This window comes from Podarcis melisellensis (assembly GCF_964234715.1).
Source record: "Podarcis melisellensis genome assembly, chromosome: 5".
NCBI lineage: Eukaryota > Metazoa > Chordata > Lepidosauria > Squamata > Lacertidae > Podarcis > Podarcis melisellensis.
In genome coordinates this window covers 86,079,357-86,098,593 of record NC_138537.1, presented here as the reverse complement: position 1 = coordinate 86,098,593, position 19,237 = coordinate 86,079,357, and the positions used below count along the sequence as shown (strand labels likewise).

Below are 19,237 nucleotides of genomic sequence, written 5' to 3'. Positions count from 1 at the left end.
CATGCCCCCCTCCCTAGCTCTCGTTGTGCCTTCCCAAAGGTGGGTAAGCAAGGCTTTGGGAAGAAGCATGTCGGCCAATCGGTATTAAAGAAGGATAGAACCTTTTTTATGTATGCTACAGCAGCAGCAAGAATACTCATCGCAAAGTATTGGAAGACACAAGATTTACCCACCAAGGAAGAATGGCAGATGAAGGTGATGGACTATATGGAACTGGCGGAAATGACTGGCAGAATCCGAGACCAGGGAAAAGAATCGGTAGAAGAAGGTTGGAAGAAATTTAAAGACTATCTACAGAAACATTGTAAAATTAAGGAATGTTAGAAGGATGCTGGAATGAAGTTATGTGGTTTTAGAAGTAATGTTATAAAGGAGTATGTAAAAATGGGTTGTCAACAGGCGAGAATGTAAAGTCACAATATATTAAGATAAATGATTAAGATAAAAACAAAGATGGAAAGGATTGGCTGAATTAACTAACTGAACTAGAATACAAAAAAGGGAGGTGTGAGGTCAAGGAAACAAGTAAATGAAAGTTAAGTTATGAAACTGATTTGTTTTTAATTGTTTTTATTTTTCAGTTTTTTGTAATTTTTTGTTTTATTATCTTTTTCTTTTCTAACTTTTTGAAATTTTAATAAATATTACTTTTTTTAAAAAAGGGAAGAGGCATGAGGGCTGTGACAACTGACAAGGACCTCCTGGAATAGCTCCGTTGATAGAGCCTGGGACTCTTAGTACCAGGCTCATGAGTTTGAACCCCACATTGGGCCAAATATTCCTGCACTGCAGGGGGCTGGACTAGATGACCCTTGTGGTCCCTTCCAATTCTGTGATTCTATGACTCCCTCCTAAAGTCTAGTTAACACTTTGTCAGGAAAGAGGTGGAAGGGCTCTAGGACCCTGCCAGAGCCTCACACACCCAGTACCTCAGCTGGCTTTGGGGTGGCAGTGCAAGGGCTGCAAGATGGGAGGGTCAAATTTTGGCCTGGCTCCTTCCCCCCAACCCCCGCCACACAACAAGGCAGTGTGTGTCAGGAGGGAAAAGTAGGCAAACTATCCCCATGCCCACCCCCACTAACCCCCCCCCCCGGCCTATCACCCACTATTCCAACACGCAGCACAAAACCTCCAGCTAAAAACCTGGCAAGCCAAAGGTCTACACTGTCTAAAACACTTCTACAAAAACAACAAATCCATGCTAACACAGGAAATACAGGACAAACTAGGGGACACCTAAATACCTTGGCTAACACATCATCAATTTCATGCCTTCTTAAACAAATGATGATGATGATGATGATGGCAGTGTGTGGCCTGTGGGTTTTGTGTCAAAGTGGGACGCGGGTGGTGCTGTGGTCTAAACGACAGAGCCTAGGGTTTGCCGATCAGAAGGTCGGCGGGTCGAATCCCCGCGACAGGGTGAGCTCCCATTGCTCGGCCCTGCTCCTGCCAACCTAACAGTTCGAAAGCACGCCAGTGCAAGTAGATAAATAGGTACCGCTCCAGCGGGTAGGTAAACAGCGTTTCCGTGTGCTGCTCTGGTTCGCCAGACATGGCTTAGTCATGCTGGCCACATGACCTGGAAGCTGTACGTCAGCTCCCTTGGCCAATAAAGCAAGATGAGCACCGCAACCCCAGAGTCTTCTGCGACTGGACCCAACGGTCAAGGGTCCCTTTACTTTTACTCTTGTGGCCCCACTTGGTATGAAATGTTGGACTGCCCTGTGGTACACCTTCAGGGATAATGGCAAAACGCTTAAGCATCTCAGAGATGCTTAGCTGTGTAAATCTCTTACTAAACTGAAGACAGAACACTACACGTATAGGTGTAACTCATCAAAGCCCTAGTTTGATGGGAAGGCATGTGCTACATGCATGGTCATCTTGACACATCCGCAGGCCCAAGTATTCTCAGACTGGAGGGGAGGAACCAAAGGAATTAAGACCTGGATCTTTCAGCAGTCTCTTCCCTGCTCCCAGCCACACTTTTAAAAGTAACTGCCATCTGAGAGTAAATTCTGCCTAGCTCATTCACTTCAAATTATTTTGTAAGAAAAAAGACTAATACATATACTGTAACAATAAGTAAATATTAACTCACCACTGGGGAGAAAAGAATTAACCCGCCCATCCCATGTATTGTGACCAAAACCCAAACCCTACACTGCAGTTATGCTTGAAAAGAGCTTTCTATCAGTGCCAATGGAGGCAGAGTGCTATTGGGGGTGGTCCCCAAAGGCGGAGCCCCAGCTATTTGCACCAAGTCCCAGATCTCTTTCCCCTTCCCCTCCCTTAAAAAAGAGAGACTTTATATGACAAAAATAGAGAAAGATGGAAACGAATTGCTGAAACAATTAACAGAAGTGGAATACAAAAAGGGAGGTGAGAGGAGGTTGATGAAACAAGGGAATGAAAGATAGAGTATTGAAATGGTATGTTTTTAAACTGTTGTTGTTTTGTTTTGTTTTGTTTAATGTGTTACGGTTGCGTTTTGTATTTATATATTGTATTGTATTGTTTTTTCTCTTTGTTTTTTCTTCTTTTTTTCTTGTAAGCTTTAAAAGTAATAAATATTATTTAAAAAAGAGAGAGAGAGACTTTGCCTCAGGTGGCAAAATGTCTTGGATTGGCCCTGTTTGGGTAGGGCAATCAACTCTCCGTTTATTATGCGGAGGCTGCACTGTGATTCCAACATATCCCACCTTCAATATCCAATAAAGTACACAGACGCCCAAATTGCTAACCTTCTCCCCCACTTTCATTAGTTGAGTCTTGCAGAATTCAGCACCAAAGGCATCCTAAGGATCCCCCAAACCAAGCATAGAGAGCCTGGGTCCTTCTGTTGTTGGAGAACTCCCATCAGACCCTGTTATGGCAGATCCAGACTGCCATATTTAAAGACATGGGAAAAGGAACTTCTTTCTTACCATTTCTTACCCGCCCACCCCCATTCAGGATCTATCTGACGTCTAAGCCAGGTTAATGTTCCAGAATTACTCCACACACAGCCCAAGAAGGGGGACATTCAAGGCATAAGGGAACAGGTTTAGCAACATTTAATGTCTCTTCCAGCAGACCCAAAAGCCAGTCAGACTTTGTGGGCTGTTCTATAATCACTAGACTACACTTCTATTCCCCCTGCTATTTAACCCACCCTTCCATCCATTTCCATTTTGACTATAACGCCAGGAAAGAGATCACACCTTCCAGGTCCCACAAAGAAAAGTAGAAGGGTTTTGGTGGACCTCTTTGTAGATTCTTTCGTTCGCTGTCAGAGGTTCCCCACAAGGAGAAAAGTCTGCCTCCATGGCTGGCGCAGCAGCAGCAGCAGCAGCTTGACCTCACATCCTATACACTCCTTAAGGAGGAGGCTGCTGTGCCATAAAGCATGGTGGCACAAGCATGGGAAAACACAGTGAAAATGAAAACACACACAAAAGGAAGAAAACACAGATGCCGAGTGTTTCCAAATGGCCAGTTTATTATGGTTTGTTTGCAGGGAGGTTAGATGATATTGCATCAAATCAAGCATCCTTCGACACTTTCCAGTGAATTTCTCCACCACTTTCCTTATTGCAAAATGCCCGTTCTTTGGGGGATGCGGGTTCGTTGTACAGGAGCTCCAAATTCATTGTACTTGTGCAACCTGAATTTGCCAGTATGCAAAACAAAAACAAAAAACAGCAACAGTCTGGAAACACCCCTGGTTCCTCTTGAACCTTAAATCATAAATAATCTTGACCATAAATCATTGTGGTGCTCAAATAAAATCAGGGAAGATGTGAGCCCACCCCTAGGAAGATGCCTTGTGCAGGATTTTCCCATGCATGGGCCTGCATAGTCTACAAAGGGCACAGATCATCACACTCTTCAGCTGCAAAGGCCATTGAATATTAGACACACAAGAGAGACTACTTGTCCAACTTGAATGAACATTTATGCTGGTTCTCCAGACCATCTAGTGGTCACCTTTAATTATGAATATAGTAGTGTTAGTCCATGTAGTAGCCTCCAGATGTTGGTCTGTAACTTACATCAGCCTCAGGCAGCATAATAGCCAATGGTTGGGGTGATCAGAATTTTAGTGAACAGTAACTGGAGAGCAGCACAGAGTCTACCCCTGTTCAATAGTTTAATGCAGCAATAGCCCTGGAACTCCTGAGGAGCAATGAGCAAATTTCATGTTAGTCACCCTCTATGCTGCACAACACACAATGTCTTCTCTGGTGGAAAAGTGCAACATGTTGAAGTTGATGCTCCGGGATTATACCTCCAGCAGGTGAAGGTTTAAAGGATCCAGTTGCACATTTAATCAGATACAGCAGATCTTTGAAAAAAGCCATCACAAATTCAGTTTACCTTGTGTTCTGTGTGCACTATGGAAGACCTACCCAGTCACATTACTTTGCCCTTACAGAGCCATGTTTCTAGCTGTCAGGGAGGCCAGCTCTTTTTGGTGTTTTTCAAGCATAGATTTCACTCTTTGCCAAGACCTCTGTGGCAGAGGTAAACAATGCCATCATCCCCACGGTCAAAATAGGTACCTCTACCAGCTATAATCTCTGAACAATTTTGCTGACTTTTAAAGTTTCCTTAGCCAGTTCTTCAATAAGGGCAGAAATACACAGCCGCAGTTTAATTGCCCAAGAAAAGAGCTTACATGTAGACACTAATCTTCTGACTTTACTGTCAGAGGAAGGAGTTCCCTAAAAGCAGTGTTAGCTGACAAAACAAAACCAAGGCTTTGTAGCACAAACAGTGCAAAAGATTGGCATGAGTTCTGATAGGTGCTTTCCTTTCTGGTCCACAGCGGAGCATCCCTTCCTTCACCTCCACCCCAAATGCATGTTTTGGATACTTCCTCATTCCATATCCTTCTCTTTATTATACTAGAACTCTGCACCACTCAATGACACTTGATTGAATAAGTATCCTGCATCCACTGCCAAACAACACATAACACACACATAGAAGTCACTGCCACATGTTGTGTTGATGGTCACTCACCTGGCCAACACTTAAAAGAGGATCAGGCAAACTGATCCAAGCCTATCAGTTGTTATTAAGCCACGACCACAAACTAGAATCTCCATTTTCAGAGACAGCCTCAGAACACCACTTGCTTGGGCAGGGGCAACTAACACAAGGAGAGAGGGGTGTTGTTTTCTTGCCCTACATGTCAGATTCCTGGATAAATTTTTGGGCAGTGTTGGTAACTATTAGATCCGCCCTTCGTCTGATTCAGTGGAACTGTTGTAACATAGAATTAATTGCCACAAGATGTACTGTAGTAATGACCACAAGCAGAGATGGCTGCTTTAAAAAGTCTCTGCTATTAGCTGCAATAGCTGAATGACAGTTCAGTTTGCAAACAGAATATTCCACAATGCTCTATGCATCTTGATTCCCTGCTGGTGATCTTCCATCGGCATCCAAGTTTCTGTTGTGATAAGTGGAATGCTGAACTACATGGACCTTGCTCTGATCCTGCAAGACAGCTCTTGTATTCATAGGTAAATATTCTGCAAATAACTGCTGACTCTTAAAAGCAAACAAATGTTTCGGGGACAATCCTCTTGTTCACATTTGTCTTTACCCTGAGCAACTATACCTCATTCTTCCTGCACCAGTTGTTGCATTTTCAAACTGCAATTGCTTTCAATTCACATAACAATTAAAATACATTAATAGGGTGATTGGAGCTAATCACAAGAGTCTTGTCAAACACACGCATTGAGCTGGAAAGAAACTGCACTCTTTGGGTCATTTGTATAAGCAGAGAGGATCCCTATGCTTACTTCAGCAAACTCTGGATGTTCTTATCAGGTAGAGGCTGAACACAAACCTGTGATAAACAGTTTCATAGCAATGGATTGCACTAAAAAATGTTTTCTCCAGCTGGGATGTTAGAACTAGGTGGACACGTTTTGTGAAAGTGGCCTTTTAATGCTATTCAAGTTCAAAAGTGTATCAGGAATTTCAGCAGTTTTAAGGTGGGAAAGATTCAGTAACAGGCTTAATGGTGGTCTACATACTCGGTAGAATGGAACAGTGTGGAGGATGCTGTATGTATGGCTTCCCTATGAGGGATTGACAAACCTTCTCATTCTCGGTTCCTCTGAGTTTGTCATCTTTACAATCTTAAGTTCAGTTTGTTCAATCTTCACATATGCTTGCATTTTTTTACAAAAAGAATATTTGTGAAAATTCATAACACTTTGGTGCATTTATATCCACGCATCCATTTCTCTATGCCATTTTGCCTAACGTACAAATTTTTGCAAGCAATCTGTCTTAGCAGAATGCCATTGCTAATGTTCTTTCCCGCTTATATAGACAGACATGTTTGCACGCACATCTTTGTAATATGTGCACTAATATGGGCAATTGGGAGACCAGCTGGTATCACACAGAGGGGCAGACTTGACCCCGAAGCCTTCATAATTGCTAATCCCTACTTTACAGTGACAGAAATTGGATTCTAGCCACACTGCGATTGAAGGCAACAATTTTGTGGTGCGCACACACACACAAATCTGTATTCCTTCCTAACTGCAACCTAGGAGTGCTCTGCCAAGTCTCAAGTGTGAGAAAGGGGAGAGGGGGATGTTGAGGGGAAACAGCCCCCTGGCCATTCATCCTGACACCACCCCCTCCCCAAGTAATGTTTGCTTATTACTGGCTTGGAGTAAACTGGCTGTCTTGCCTAATCTCCTTTTCAGTGCATCGTAGGCAGTACTGTCGGGAAAGGCAGAATAGACTGAGGCGGTAGAGAGGAAGGTGCTCCAGGCTGGGCGCTCCATGTGCTCATGGGATGCACATGCTCCACCGCAACATGCCTGAGTGGGCATCAAGCAGATTGGTGAGTGAGGAGCAGGGTGGTGTCAACGGACTGTATGCGCCACCATGTGGGCTTACCTAATGGCAACAATAGACAATTGGCCATCTGCAGCACCTCCACCACCCTGAAGGAACACCTGAAAAGGCTGGATTGGCTGAGTCCCCAAGGTAGGGACAAGAACCTCATGTCTGTGAGGAGCTATCATCAATTGTTAAGGGTGATAATATGAATGTGATAGGAGAATATAAAATATTTGAGGGGGTCGCCCCCCCCAAGTTCATAGGTATTCAAATGGTGGGTGTGGCACATCATGTGACTGATTATATGGGGGGCGGCTTACCTGGGATCCCCAATATTTTATTCAAGTTGGCACCCCTGGTGGGGGAGGGATGGGGCGGGAGAGAAGAACTGCTAAGCCAAAATAATTCATTTACAGGTCATATTTATTCCACTGTAAAAAGTCAATAGACTCCTTATATATATATACACACACACACACAGTCACCTGCCGTTCCACACAGTAGACACTGGCTTCAGTTCCCAATGGGATTCTGCAATAAATGTGGAGAATTTTAGCCTAATGCATAAGAGGAAGGAAGCACTAGATGAGACACATTTCACTCTGCTTTTGTGCTAAGAGGCCAGAGGTGCAGGAGGGGGTAACAGCATCCTCCTAAAGTGAAAGCGACCAGAAGGAAAATTTAGCAGCCTGTTCCCAAATGAGTTAGAGCATCATGTACGGCCAATTCCTGCCCGCTCCCAGAAGCCTCTCACTTTATCGGGCACTAATCAACCAAGTCTAGTTATCTTGTGAGATTGTGAGTGCAAGCAAAGAATACCTGGAGGGCACCCAGTAAGATTTAACTGAAAGGAGGAGAGCTTCCAGTACAAGAGTTAGTCAAGATGGTACAGTTCGCTCAGCACTGCAGAGGTTCCCCTTCCCTGTCCTGGGCCCAGGCCTCTGCTTCCTGTCCCACATTCTCTGGTCTTGTCCGGTGAGCAGATATTTCCCCCCCCCCCCAGCTCTCGCCACCCAGCAGAGTAGCTGAAGAGTACCCTGAAGAGTCAAGCCAAAGAGTGGCGATAGGAAGAGTCACATTCTCAAGTCAATGCCAAAGAATATAGGCAAGCAAATATCCATAATAGGAGCGTCTCTGCTTAATTTCCTAGGGAATATAGCTCCTCTGCTCCACTCTGCAGGAAACGCCTACCTTCTTTCTTTTCTTTTCGATCACAGGCAGCAGAAGGTGTGTGCTGAAAAACTGACTGCTGCCCCCTAACTCTAAAGAGAAGAGAAGCTGGCCATCACCCACACAGAGATTGCCTCTGCACAAAAGGAGCCAAGGGCCATGGAACAGATGAGCTGGGATGGAAATGTTGGCCTTAGGTCCACTGGGGAGGACAGCCACATTGCAAAGTGGCCTTCCACACTTCTGCTAGGGTCTTCCCTACAGCAATCATGGCTTCTACCAAACAGAGCATCCTGTACCACCATCACCCCTGCAGCCAACTGTCCTCTTTACTCCTCTCCTCAGTTGACTTCAGAAGCTGTCATGGGGTCAGTCGGCCGCTGGGAGGCCAGAAGAGGCACAGGAGAGGTGGCCTCTATGAGAGCTGGGTTCAGAATAATAGGTAGAGTCATAGGTGGCACTCCCACCTGCAAGGGGGAGGCCAGAGGCTGAAGAATAAGAGGTTGCTGTGCCACCGCTTGAGGTGCATCTTTCGCCGAGCTCACTTTCACAGGTGCTGCTGCTGGAGGGTGGAACTGTGGTCCAGAGAGACTGGAACTGCTTGGAACTGAAGCCGTCTCAGGGTCTGCTGAGAGAAGAGAACAGATTTTTCACTTGTTCAAGAGGAAAATTAGTCACCAGATAATATGTTCCATGGGGACGGGGATGGCGCTGTGGGTTAAACCACAGAGCCTAGGACTTGCCGATCAGAAGGTCAGCAGTTCGAATCCCCGTGATGGGGTGAGCTCCCGTTGTTCGGTCCCTGCTCCTGCCAACCTAGCAGTTCGAAAGCACATCAAAGTGCAAGTAGCTAAATAGGTACCACTCCGGCGGGAAGGTAAACAGGGGTCCCTTTACCTTTACCTAATATGCTCCATGACCTCCCCAAGCTTCACCTAGCTCACTCTGGGTGTGTATAAGTACACGCAAATCATTCCTTTTTATCTTGGTTTCTTTTCATTCCCTGTTCCAGGGACCGCAATATCTCAAGGACCGCCTCTTTCCATATGAACCTACCCAGACCCTGAGATCATCTTCTGAGGCCCTCCTTCGTGTGCCCCCTCCTCGAAAGGTTTGGAGGGAAGCAACACAAGATCAGACCTGCTCTGCAGTGGCTCCCCATCTGTGGAATGCTCTCCCCAGGGAAGTTCGTCTGGCACCTTCATTATACATCTTTAGACGCCAGGCAAAATTTCAACCAGGCCTTTGGTTGATCCTGTTTACATCCTATGCCCTTTTAAAATGTGTGGGGGTTTTTTGGGGGGGTAGCTATTGGGTTGTTGTTTTTATTTTTATTAGGTATTATGTGGTTTTATATCTTGATTTTATTCTGTGAACTGCCCTGAGACCCCCGGTATAGGACAGTATATAAATTCAATAAATTAATAAATCATTGTTGACATCATCATCATCATCATCATCGCACTGGCTCTTAAGTCACCCCATGTGACGTGCCTCTTCCAATTCCTATGCTAGTTTCCCATTCTGCTTCTCATTCTGCATATATTTGTTTCTTTAACTCTACACCTTTAGCAGCTCAACAGATTCCTGCCCTCTTAAATCGTTTTACCCATTCTTCCTTGCTACTCCTTAGGCTGGAACTCCCAGAACACAAACACATGTGACGCCAACTCTTTCTCACCTTCAAACCTCACCCTGAAACTCATCTTTTATGAGAATGCTTTGGCTTAACCTCTAACTGAAGCTTAAGCAGTGCAACTGAATTTTCTCTCTTTTATCCAGCGCTACCTCTTCTTGGTCTAGCTCCATCTTTAACCCTTCAGCCGGCAGTCAAAAGCACTTTTAGTCAGACAAGCCTGTGGCCTCATTACCCACCTTGTTAAGGCATCTGTAAATATACAAATTGATGCATTTTACTGATGTTTTTACCTACTTGTTTTTATTTTTACTTTGTATTTTACTGCTGTTAATCGCCCTGAGCACCATTTGATGGAAAAGAAGAATATAAAATTAACAAATACGGATTCCTATCCTGTTTGCTGTACTTCCCACATTGTAAGACTTTAGACTATAAGCAACCTGGAACAGGGATATGTTTGTTGCTGGTTTGTTGTTTGTTTAACTTGCATTAGTTTGTAAAGTATCATGTTCAGTGATGAGGAGATTTGAAAAATTAGTCATGCAATACTGCTGCTGCTGTTACTACTGCCACCAGTTTGCAGCAAATAAGAGATCTGGTCCCACCCTTAAGACAGAAAAGGAGCAGCTACAGGGGTTTGTTTCCTCGCTGCCTGTCTGAAAAGGTGGCAAACTCTCGTTTCTACCACCAGCTAAGTGACGTAGGCCACTTGCTTCTCAGGAAGAATATGGCAAGAAGGAGACAAACATGATCCCATTCATTAGCCAGTGAAACAACACCTCTCCAACGCTTGCTTCCTCTTCCTCTTCCCATTCCTTTTATATCATGTCTATTAGATTGTGGTGGTGGTGATGATAGAAACAGCTCATTCTTGCAGGAACTGTAGGACTTACCAATGGCCGCCAGCTCAGGAGACTTCTCAGAGGGAGCTGAATGGGTGGCAGTCCTTGTATCCCCTCCAGGGGAATGTGGCAGGGAAGATGCTGTTGGTTTGAGAGGATGCATCTCTGTTGGTAAGGTAGGAAGTGGGTCTAAATAAAAACAGCAAGCAAAAGAGGGGGGGAAAGATTATACCTCTCGAGGAAAAAGGCTTTCCCTTCAATCAAGACTGTGGGCTCACACTCATGTCAGATCAGGCTGCTCTGGCAACACGGGACAAGACTATACACACCAACCCCCACACAAGTATTCTCTGCTATGACAAGACATCAGGAGTCTATTCTAGCATGATCGGTGCAACAGCCCCGCTCCCCAATAGTCTGCATCATCAAGGGAGCCAAGGCATGAACTATGGTGTGAATCTTAACTTGGCCATCAGGACTGTTTGTGCCCAGGCATCTTTTCAGGCAATGAAAGCAAAAGATGCACAACACAGGTTTTGGGATTGGCTTGGAACTCCATTTCTGTTGCTGTCTAGTAAAGCCTCAGATCTACTGCATTCTAGGGTCCATCTCAAGCCCCAAGCACTGGCTCCTTTCGGCAAGGAGCACAAGAAAAGGGGGAAAGAAATACCTTAAGAGAACAAAATGAAAAGGAGAACAGGTTCTGGTGCTCATTGATGAAAAACTCTTTATTGCAGCTCAACACATTTCAGAGTAAAACACTGCCCCTTTGGGAGCTTGAAAAACCTGTGTTATTAATGTTCAAAAACACCTTGTACTCAAACTCTAACCAACTCAAGAACCAGCTTGAAAAAGTAGGAATGAAATCCTCGCCATCTATACTGAACTAGGTTTACAAGTTGGTTAGATTTGAAGAATAAGGTGGCTTGGAATTTTAAGAACTCGCACATTTTTTAAGGTCCTGAAGGAGTTTTACTGCCAAACATGCTGAGCTAAAATAAAGAGCTTTGCATCAGTGAGTAACTAAGGATGCTTTCTTGGTTTGTTTCATTTCTTTCTGCAAGGAACCTTGCATGGCCACTTCTACATACCCCCAAGTGCCTCTCTCAGAACACGAAGCTTGCTCACAGATTCTAAACATAACACAAAGCGGTTGGCTTGCATACCTTGGATGACTGTCTGTTTGAAGAGCTCATCCCTCAGTTTTGGCAGAAAGCAGTCTATGCGTTCCCAGGTGATCTCCCAGAGATCAGAGTAGCCTGTTCGTGAGTCAGCACTGTGGAATATTCCAGCCGTGTCCATTACTAGCAGCATATTTTTCAGTGATTCAGGGATGGCCTCTGGCTGCAAGGCAAGACATAGCTAAGAGCTAAAATCTGAGATCCTGTACACTTCCTTCTGAATCAACTGCTCCCTCAAGTCCTCTTTTTAGATCACTATCAGAGGTTAACATGGGGCTGGATCACTGGAAGACCAAGAAGGGTGGAAAGGCCCAGAGGGGTGTTAACATGCATTTCAGACATGGGCCTACCAAGCAGAGATCCTAGAAACCTGAAGGGGCAGCAAATACATACCAACAAGTCACTGGATCCAGAATGCATGTATTTGTCCATGAAATCCAGAATTGTCAGCCATAGCGCAGCAAAGGTTGGGAGGGAGAGCAGTGGAGACAAGTGCTGCAGAAAGACCTAGGATAGAACAGAAGATCACACACTAAGCATATAGCATGAGAGGAAGAGGGACCTAAGGTGACTGCTCTGACACCACAGGGTATGTTTAAGGTTATTTTAAAGCCCTAAATGACCTCTGTCCAGTATACCTGAAGGAGCATCTCCACCCCCATCGTTCTGCCCAGACGCTGAGGTCCAGCACCGAGGGCCTTCTGGCGGTTCCCTCGCTGCAAGAAGCCAAGTTACAGGGAACCAGACAAAGGGCCTTCTCAGTAGTGGCACCCGTGGAACGCCCTCCCACCAGATGTCAAAGAGTTAAACAGCGACCAGACTTTTAGAAGACATCTGAAGGCAGCTCTCTTTAGGGAAGCTTTTAATGTTTAATAGACTATTGTATTTTAATATTCGGTTGGAAGCCGCCCAGAGTGGCTGGGGAAGAAATAATAAAATTATTATTATTATTATTATTATTATTATTATTATTATTATTATTCCTAGACAGCTCTGCCCTGTTAAAGGATTCCAAACCCCGGGAATGCTGTGCTACACTTGGGCCCAAAAGCTTATTTAGGGCCTCTTGTAAAAAATCACCAGACCATGTGGCCACAATGCTTAAATCCTGAGAGAGTAATCAATTTAATGAAATGAACAAGGTTCACACTACAGTATGAACAAGGTTCACACTACAGTCTTAACACAGATGGCCAGAATTAAGACAGGTAGGGTGATATTACTTCAAAATGTTGTTAAGCTTTAAATTCTGTGTATATATATATATATTGGGGGGGTGTCCTGCACAAGCAGGGTTGTCTTTTTGCAAGTTATCCTTTCATTTCAACTGTAAAGGTGAAAATGTAGTAACTTAAAATAAATCCTCTCTGGCTCCTTAAAGCTTGTTAGCCAACCACAGGGAGCTAAAACAAAGTCCTCACCCTGCAACAGAGATTGCAGGTGAAGTACATATAAACAGAAAAAGTTACTAGGAGAATAGACTTTGTTTTTGTTTAGTGACAGTGAATTCAGGGCAGGAGGCTACTGCACCACTTCCCACTGGGAATGGGGACACCAGTTCAAAGGAAGGTAGCAATTCAAAGTGGAGACACTGGGTGTCTCCTGAAAGCCCCAGTTCAAGTCTGCTCATCCCCACTGCCTAATAGGCATAGTCAGAGGGACCTTTAAAGTGATGTACTGGATGCAGGTGGCGCTGTGGGTTAAACCACAGAGCCTAGGACTTGCCGATCAGAAGGTCGGCAGTTCGAATCCCCGCAACGGGGTGAGCTCCCGTTGCTCGGTCCCTGCTCCTGCCAACCTAGCAGTTCGAAAGCACGTCAAAGTGCAAGTAGATAAATAGGTACCGCTCCAGAAGGAAGGTAAAGGGCATTTCCGTGCACTGCTCTTTTTCGCCAGAAGCCGCTTAGTCATGCTCCCTCGGCCAGTAAAGCGAGAGGAGTGCCGCAACCCCAGAGTCGGTCACGACTTGGCCTTTTACCTTACTCAACATTAGAAAGCTTTGCTCTCTGAAAAGTAAGAGGCGTCGCACCTTGGAGAGGAGAGTAGAGGCTCTCATTCTGGTCTCCTCCATTCCACTGACATCCGCAGGGCTGATATTTTCTAGGAGTTTGGTCAGCAAAGGAAACAGCACCTATTATCCAAGATAAGCAGCAAATAGGTAAATAAGGACAGGAGGCAAAATATAGTAGGGGTTGAGAGCAAGAAGCTTTCCTGCAGTCTGACTTTTTCTAGGGGACAGCAGATGATCACAACAACATAAAGATTACTAGGAATGGGTCCAGAGGGACAAAGAAAAATAAGGTTGCCCTAAGACAAATCACCTCCTCCAATGATGATGCAACTATATCAATTCTCCTTGAACTGCTCTTCACCCTAGCTAGTTTGCTATTGACTTTTATTTAAAATGCATCTCTGGTTTATTTTGGGGGCATAGGAATTTGTTCATATTTTTTTCAAAATATAGTCCGGCCCCCCACATGGTCTGAGGGATGGTGGACCGGCCCACGGCTGAAAAAGGTTGCTGTCCCCTCCTGTAAAGGGTCTGCATGTCCTGCTTCCTATTGGATTTTTCAAATTTGAAGTGGGAAAACTCAGCTCGCCCTCAAAGGAGATGAAAGCCCCCTCCTCTCCCAAGCCTTCAGAACTGGAAAAAAAATAGGATTTATTGCTGTTTCTACTTGAAATAGGGGCAGTCCCTTCTATCAGATGTGTAATATATGCTTTGAACCTGCCTAGATTTTCAAATGTACAGGTGAGATACCTCTTAGATAAAGGAAAACAGAGCACTTGTTCTATTTGGCTGGAACATTTAGCCTTTCATCTGTGTACCTTAATAAATTGGGACCTTAATAAATAAATTGGTCCGTTTGCAGCCCAGAAAACTCTCCCTCATGCCTGACCATTGTTCTGCATTGCCACTTGCCAGGATAGCAGATAAAGAGTGTGTGGTTGAGCCTTGCCCAGTGATGACCAGGCAGATCTACTGTCTCACCTTCAACAAATCTCTCAGATGTCCTCCCTGCCTCAAGAAGTATATTCTGCCAGGGGAGGAAAAAGACTAGGAGGTGGAAGCAAGTTACACAGTTTAAATTGCGCCACAACTCAGCAAGGTTTTGGGTCAGGAGAAGTCCTATCTTCCTCCACAGATAGGACTCCTCCATTGCCTCCTTTGGAAAGATGAGCCCATTCGCAAGCATTGCCAATGTAGGCAGATAACAATACCTTATTGAAACAGGATTCCCACTCTAAGGCATCCAGAGCCTGCAGGTCATGCACAAGGAGAGCTCGCTGCAGGTAGGTCAGGGCCTGCATCCGCACCTGTCGCCTTGCATCACAACACAGGCAGGCAATACCTGCAAACAGCGCAAGTTAAAATGAAAGGGAGAATCTTCATTCTGCCCCAAGCAACTCCAGCCCTTGCTTACATCCTTCACGCAACCTCCCCAAAAGCACAGAACCGTTCGATGCTTATTAAATGTAGTCCTGGACCAGCATAGAGCCCTGGGTTTCCACAACAGCACAGTTGAAAAATGAACCTGTCACAGCAACCCATGGGCCTGTCATCATAGAAATATAATTCACTCCATTACAATCCTGAGTTGCTGTCAAGTTTCTGGAGGGCTGTAATCTAGAGAACTATTTGCGTGAGCCATTCAAATCAGATGTTCCGGTGTGTAACGAATCAGAAGAATCACAGTAGGGAGTCCACCAGGACCAATAAGGAAAAGTTTATCATATTTTGGCATAAAAATCTTTCTTAAAAGCAAAGGGGGAATACTATTTGAGCTTCTCAAAGTGCAGTGAAAGTAAATAACAGGGTCGGTAGCAAGATGCTTACTAGCAAAAGGCAGCTTAATCATGCTACTAGATTTGAATGGAAACTCCCTTCAAAAATGCATGTGTGAGACTGGCATAGAACATCAAGCACATATAATAAGCCGCGTCTCTGCTTTGGTGAACACACATCCGAAGCTGCTCTTAACATGGTCTGAATATGTGTTCCGTAGGCAGCCCTGTTTGGGGAAGTTTTTAATGTTTGATGTTTTATCACATTTTTAATATTCTGTTGGGAGCTGCCCAGAGTGGCTGGGGAATAATAAAGTGATGATGATAATGATGATGATGATTAACACAGAGCGCTTAGCAACTTTTTTTTGTTTAAGATCACTCTTCCCTTAAAGTGTATTACTTCAACTGCCTCATGTCCAATTCTGATGCATGTGGCTGCTATCTTCTAGTCCAGGGCGATCCAATACGCAACCTAATGCTCAAGGCCTTTTTGGCAACATTTGACACCCCTCCCTGGCCCTCACACTGCCTTTTCAAAGCCATGTAAGCAAGACGCTGGGCTTTGGGAAGGAAGCTTGAGGGCTCTGACAGGGTCCTAAAGTCCTCCTATCTCCTTCCCAAAGCCTCGTTAGCACTTTACCAGCTTGGGGAAGGAGATGTGAGGGCTCTAGGACCCTGCCAGAGCCTCATACCTTCTTCACAAAGCCCAGCACTTTGCTTAGCCAGCTTGAGGAGGGCAGTGTGAGCGCAGGGTGGGGTGACAAATTTTGCCCTTGCTCCCCTCCGCCTGCAGCTTCCATATCAAAGTTCTCTTGCAGCCCACTTGATATGAAAAGCCGGACCACCCTGTTCTTGTATGCTAGGATGGGCTAGGCTTACCTTGCAGTAATGGGCACCAGCAATTGGCCCATAACGTCTGAGAGTCTGCTTCAATTTTCTTTCCCGCAGCCTCCAGATGGTGCTGCTCTTCAGCCCAAGAGCTATAGATGGTGGCAGCTCGTGTGTGAAGGGTGTGCATCAGGTCCAGCAGCTGCAATAGAAGAGGTAAGTTGGCAACATACAACCTGCCTATCTATGAACAACATGAAAACAAGCCACCATCAATGCTCAGAATGGAAGAAAAGCAATGACCTGTTATCATGGTTGTGTCCAAACAAATCTGATTATCAGAAGGGGAAGAAACAGGGCAATCACCCAGGCTTGAGGGAATAAGCCTACAAGTACAGTAGTACCTCAGGTTAAGTACTTAATTCGTTCCGGAGGTCCGTACTTAATCTGAAACTATTCTTAACCTGAAGCACCACTTTAGCTAATGGGGCCTCCTGCTGCTGCTGCCGCCGCACCACCAGAGCCCAATTTCTGTTCTCATCCTGAAGCAAAGTTCTTAACCTGAAGCACTATTTCTGGGTTAGCGGAGTCTTTAACCTGAAGTGTATGTAACCTGAAGCGTATGTAACCTGAGGTACCACTACATATGAACATGTTCAGCAGTTCCAACTGATTCTTGGTTTGATTAAGGAAGTCATAAACTATAGGAAGGGAATTCCTATTTTTAATTTCTCCCTCTTCTAGAATATCTGCTTGGGTGCGTTACTCTGTATTATAATACAGATTCATAGCAAAATGCCCCCATAACCCCAAAAAGAGACAGAACCATGCAGGCAAGAACTAAGGCACTTTTTAATTCCCACAGAAAGGAACACTGCACCCACACCAACCCTCTGGACACTTTCCAGAGGTACCCCGCCCCACAGCCCGCCCAACTACCTGCATCCCTCTAACCAAAGGGTGTAGCAACTTCAGTTTTGTATGGTCATGATTTTCTCCCTAGGATTCCCATGGCTGGGCTAAATCTATAAAGTATGAGTGCAGGCTCAATACACTGGTACCTTGGTTCTCGAATTTAATCCATTCCGGGAGTCCGCCTGATTCCCGAAACCGTTCAAAAACCAAGGCGCGGCTTCTGATTGGCTGCAGGAGCTTCCTGCACTCAAGCAGAAGCTGAGGAAGCCACAGAAACCACGTCGGATGTTCGGCTTCTGAAAAACGTTTGCAAACCAGAACACTTACTTCCCAGTTTGCGGCGTTTGGGAGCCAATTTGTTCGACAACTAAGCTGTTTGCGAACCAAGGTACCACAGTTCCACTTTAAAAGTTAAAATAGAAGAGATCTGTATTAAAAGAGCCTGAGTAGACACTCAAGCAAACAATGTGCCTTGCTAGGATAGACCAAGGTCTACCTTAACAAGAATCCCAGCTCCTAAGAAGCACCAAGACTTCCCACTAGAAATTGGCCAATAAGTCACCAATCAACAATGACCTTCAGTACATTGTGACCACCCACCTAAGAATTCTTCACTAACGAAACTCTAATCCTACATAACCCTTGCCAACTTCACCCTCCAGGCAAACACAGCTTGCTTTCAAAACTTTTTGTGTGCTTCATTAGACACAATCCCAAATCTTGGCTTCAGTTTCCTTTCAGGGACAGAAGTACTGTAGCTTCTCAGTCACTTGAAGCACAGACTAACACCGTCCTATTCCTACAGGTGTATCGTCATCATAGAAGTCATTCTGTTATCAAGGGAACTAACTGTCTGCAGGCTTCAGCATATTCCTGGAAGGAAATCTTCCTATTCAAGATGTTTCTTTTTTTTTCTGCTGAAGATACATTTCCAATAAACTACTCTAGACCAGTGTTTCCCAACCTTGGGCCTCCAGCTGCTTTTGGACTACAATTCCCATCATCCCTTGCCACTGGTCTTGCTAGTCAGGGATAATGGGAGTTGTAGTTCAAAAACAGCTGGAGTCCCAAGGTTGGGAAACACTGCGTCTAGACTGTACTATAGTGTCCATATATTTTATAGTATCAAACAAAATATAGGGAAACTCCCTGCAGGCGCTGCATCACTAAGGGTCAAACTAGATGCGATGTTATTTATGCTGTTTGGCCTTGTGTGGCTGGCTGCTGTGTGCTTTACAATAGCTGGCTGGTGGCAGGCAAATTGTACAGGAACTGTGGTGAAGTGGGGCTTTAACCTTTGCTCCCACCGTGTTCCCAAATAGAATTAGCCCCTTCCACTGCTCCTGCTATTTGCAATGGGAGGAAAGTTTCTATTGACACCAATGGATGTTTTCCTTCCATTGTGAGTAACAGGCATGGGTCATCCTTGATTTGCATCAGGACCACAGTGGGGGTATTGGATTAAAGTCCTTCACCCCCTGAGCCACGGTCCTGATCCAACTCACTCTCTCCTTGCCAACCGCTGCCACCTCAGCTATTTCCCAGACTACTCTGAAAATAAAACCCAGTCAGGCAAGGCCAAAGAAAATGAATAATGCCACACCTAGGTTGACCCAAAGCCACTGCAACCAGGATAACCGCAGGGAAAGCAAGGAAGAAATCCAGGCTATACTTACGTCCTGACTAACCTGTAAAGACACAGTGTGGTAACTGGCAGGGATGCTCTCATCCTCATCATCCTCATCGCTGGCCGAGCGGTGCTGATGTTGGCTAGATGCCCTCAAGTGCCTCAGGGAACTCTCCTTTGCTTTCTTCTTGAAACGGGTCGATTTGGGGTCATACTTGTGGCTCTTCCCTCGCTTTTCCTGGGACTTGCACCCTAAGAACAAGAAGGTTGTGGTTCTCCAGGAACACCTTGTGCCTAATTCTAATGCTAAGTAAACAACCTGAAACTTTCAACTCAGGGATCCCCAGGCGTGAAACATTAAAGGACAAGAGCTCCAGCATTT

At 45.1% G+C, this 19,237-nt stretch overlaps 1 protein-coding gene across 9 annotated transcripts in view; it reads right to left on the bottom strand.

The window, feature by feature from the left end:
* Window positions 1–7,269: 7,269 nt before the first annotated feature.
* Window positions 7,270–19,237, bottom strand: part of GBF1 (golgi brefeldin A resistant guanine nucleotide exchange factor 1) — an 83,666-nt gene continuing 71,698 nt past the window's right edge. For 3 of the 9 annotated variants that reach the window (XM_081913441.1, XM_081913443.1, XM_081913446.1), the window contains 8 exons: window positions 18,905–19,107; window positions 16,365–16,515; window positions 14,919–15,049; window positions 13,726–13,827; window positions 12,090–12,203; window positions 11,682–11,859; window positions 10,567–10,704; window positions 7,270–8,662 (listed from right to left, as the gene is read on the bottom strand). In XM_081913441.1, the coding sequence (XP_081769567.1) occupies window positions 8,376–8,662; window positions 10,567–10,704; window positions 11,682–11,859; window positions 12,090–12,203; window positions 13,726–13,827; window positions 14,919–15,049; window positions 16,365–16,515; window positions 18,905–19,107 (1,304 nt within the window). In that variant the 3' untranslated portion in view covers window positions 7,270–8,375. The remainder of the gene's footprint in view (window positions 8,663–10,566; window positions 10,705–11,681; window positions 11,860–12,089; window positions 12,204–13,725; window positions 13,828–14,918; window positions 15,050–16,364; window positions 16,516–18,904; window positions 19,108–19,237) is intronic. The other 6 variants (XM_081913442.1, XM_081913444.1, XM_081913448.1 and 3 more) reach the window with 3 other exon arrangements.